Here is a 1743-nt window from a genome sequence, read left to right on the forward strand (position 1 = left end):
CGTTCAGGGCGATGTAATCCCTGCCGTCGTAGGCGTACTGGTGATACCCGCGGAGGAGGCGCCCGTCGGGCCCCAGGTCGCAGCCATGCACCCACTGGTAGGTGTGAGACCCTGGCCCCGCCCCCGCGGTCAGTACAGTCCCCCAAGCCCCGCCCCGCCCCGACCACCCCGCCGGGATTTTGGCCTCAACTGAAAATGAAACCGGGTAAAGGCGCCTGGGGCTCTCTCTGGTAGAGGGTCTGGGCGGATCCCGCGGCCTCAGGGCGGATCTCGGACCCGGAGACTCGGGGCGACCCGTCCGTGGGGGATGGGGAGGGGTCGTGACCTGCGCCCCGGGCCAGGGTCACTCACCGGCCTCGCTCTGGTTGTAGTAGCCGCGCAGGTTCCGCAGGCTCACTCGGTGAGTCTGTGCGGTCTCCTTGACTTTCCGTGTCTCCTCTTCCCAATACTCCGGCCCCTCCTGCTCCATCCACGGCGCCCGCGGCTCCATCCTCGGACTCTTGGCGTCGCTGTCGAACCGCACGAACTGCGTGTCGTCCACGTAGCCCACGGCGATGAAGCGGGGCTGCCCGCGGCCGGGCCGGGACACGGCGGTGCTGAAATACCTCAAGGAGTGCGAGCCTGGGGGCGAGGAGAGGCTGAGACCCGCCCGACCCTCCTCCCCGCGCGGCTCCCCGGGTCCTGCGCCCCCGCCTGCGGTCCCCTCGCTCCTCCCCGCAGAGGCCATTTCCCTCCCGACCCCGCACTCACCGGCCCAGCTCTCGGTCAGGGCCAGGGCCGCCGAGAGCAGCAGGAGGAGGGTTCGGGGCGCCATGACTCGCATCTCGGCGTCTGAGGAGACTCTGAGTCCGGGTGGGCGCGTGGGGAGTTTAGAACTGAGACCGCGGCGACGCTGATTGGCTTCTCTAGACATCCGACACCCAATGAGAGTGGGAACTGGACGTGTCAGGAGTATCCTGGAAGATACAGGTTGGGAGAAGATACAGGAAGATACAGGTTGGGAGATATAGGTTGGGAGAAGATACAGGTTGGGAGAATACACAGGTTGGGAGAAGAAGTTAAACTAGGGGAGTGGGGAATCCCCAACTCTGCGCCTCCCCATGCAGACAAGGCTCTGGGAACCTGAGACCCTAAGAGCCACGCCCGGGACCTGGGACTTCGTCCTGATCCCTCTTCTCCTACACCAAGCCTCTTTGTCACACTGTCTGCCTGAGTCCTGGACGAGGATCTGTCTGTGGAAACCAGGGAGAGACCCCCAGGCTGCGCCCAGCCCCTTCCCCTTCCCTACTCGTCCTGGAATCCCAGTCCCTGAACTGGACCCCCTGCCTCCCACTCCCTCTCCCCTTGGACCTTTGTACAGGGAAACTCACCACGGGGAACTTGATGCCAGAGAGTGAGCTCGCCCTGGGAATGGAGGTGTAGAGACAGGGGTTTTCTCTCTAAACCTGGTGAAGTTTTGTCTGAAGCCACCACGTAGAGATTCTCATAGAAACGAAGTTTCCTTTTTGTTTATTAATACAGTAGGTAGCACAATGTTGATAATCCCTGAATGATTAGAATTCCAATCCGTAAAAGACCTGTGTCAAAACAGCATTACAAAGCTCTTAAGTTTTACTTTCCCAGACTATGGATCTGTGGCTCTGGGTTGTTGCATTTAAAATTACCTTCATTCCTTAGCCCGAGTTTCCCTGTGTGAGTCCAGAACGTCTCCTGAATACAGAGAAGCAGGGTTTGTTACTGTCT

The 1743-nt window shown here is 60.4% G+C and overlaps 1 protein-coding gene across 3 annotated transcripts; it reads right to left on the reverse strand.

The window, feature by feature from the left end:
- Positions 1 to 7: 7 nt before the first annotated feature.
- Positions 8 to 1743, reverse strand: LOC101021052 (HLA class I histocompatibility antigen, B-67 alpha chain; the record flags this gene model as incomplete). 3 transcript variants are annotated; one of them, XM_031662248.1, is given in 5 exon segments in its annotated part: positions 8 to 111; positions 352 to 621; positions 751 to 956; positions 1371 to 1577; positions 1665 to 1743. In XM_031662248.1, coding segments are annotated over 3 exon segments (537 nt in total), but the record flags the coding sequence as incomplete, so codon positions are not given.

This window comes from Papio anubis, unplaced genomic scaffold (genome assembly GCF_008728515.1).
Source record: "Papio anubis isolate 15944 unplaced genomic scaffold, Panubis1.0 scaffold5019, whole genome shotgun sequence".
Taxonomy (NCBI): domain Eukaryota; kingdom Metazoa; phylum Chordata; class Mammalia; order Primates; family Cercopithecidae; genus Papio; species Papio anubis.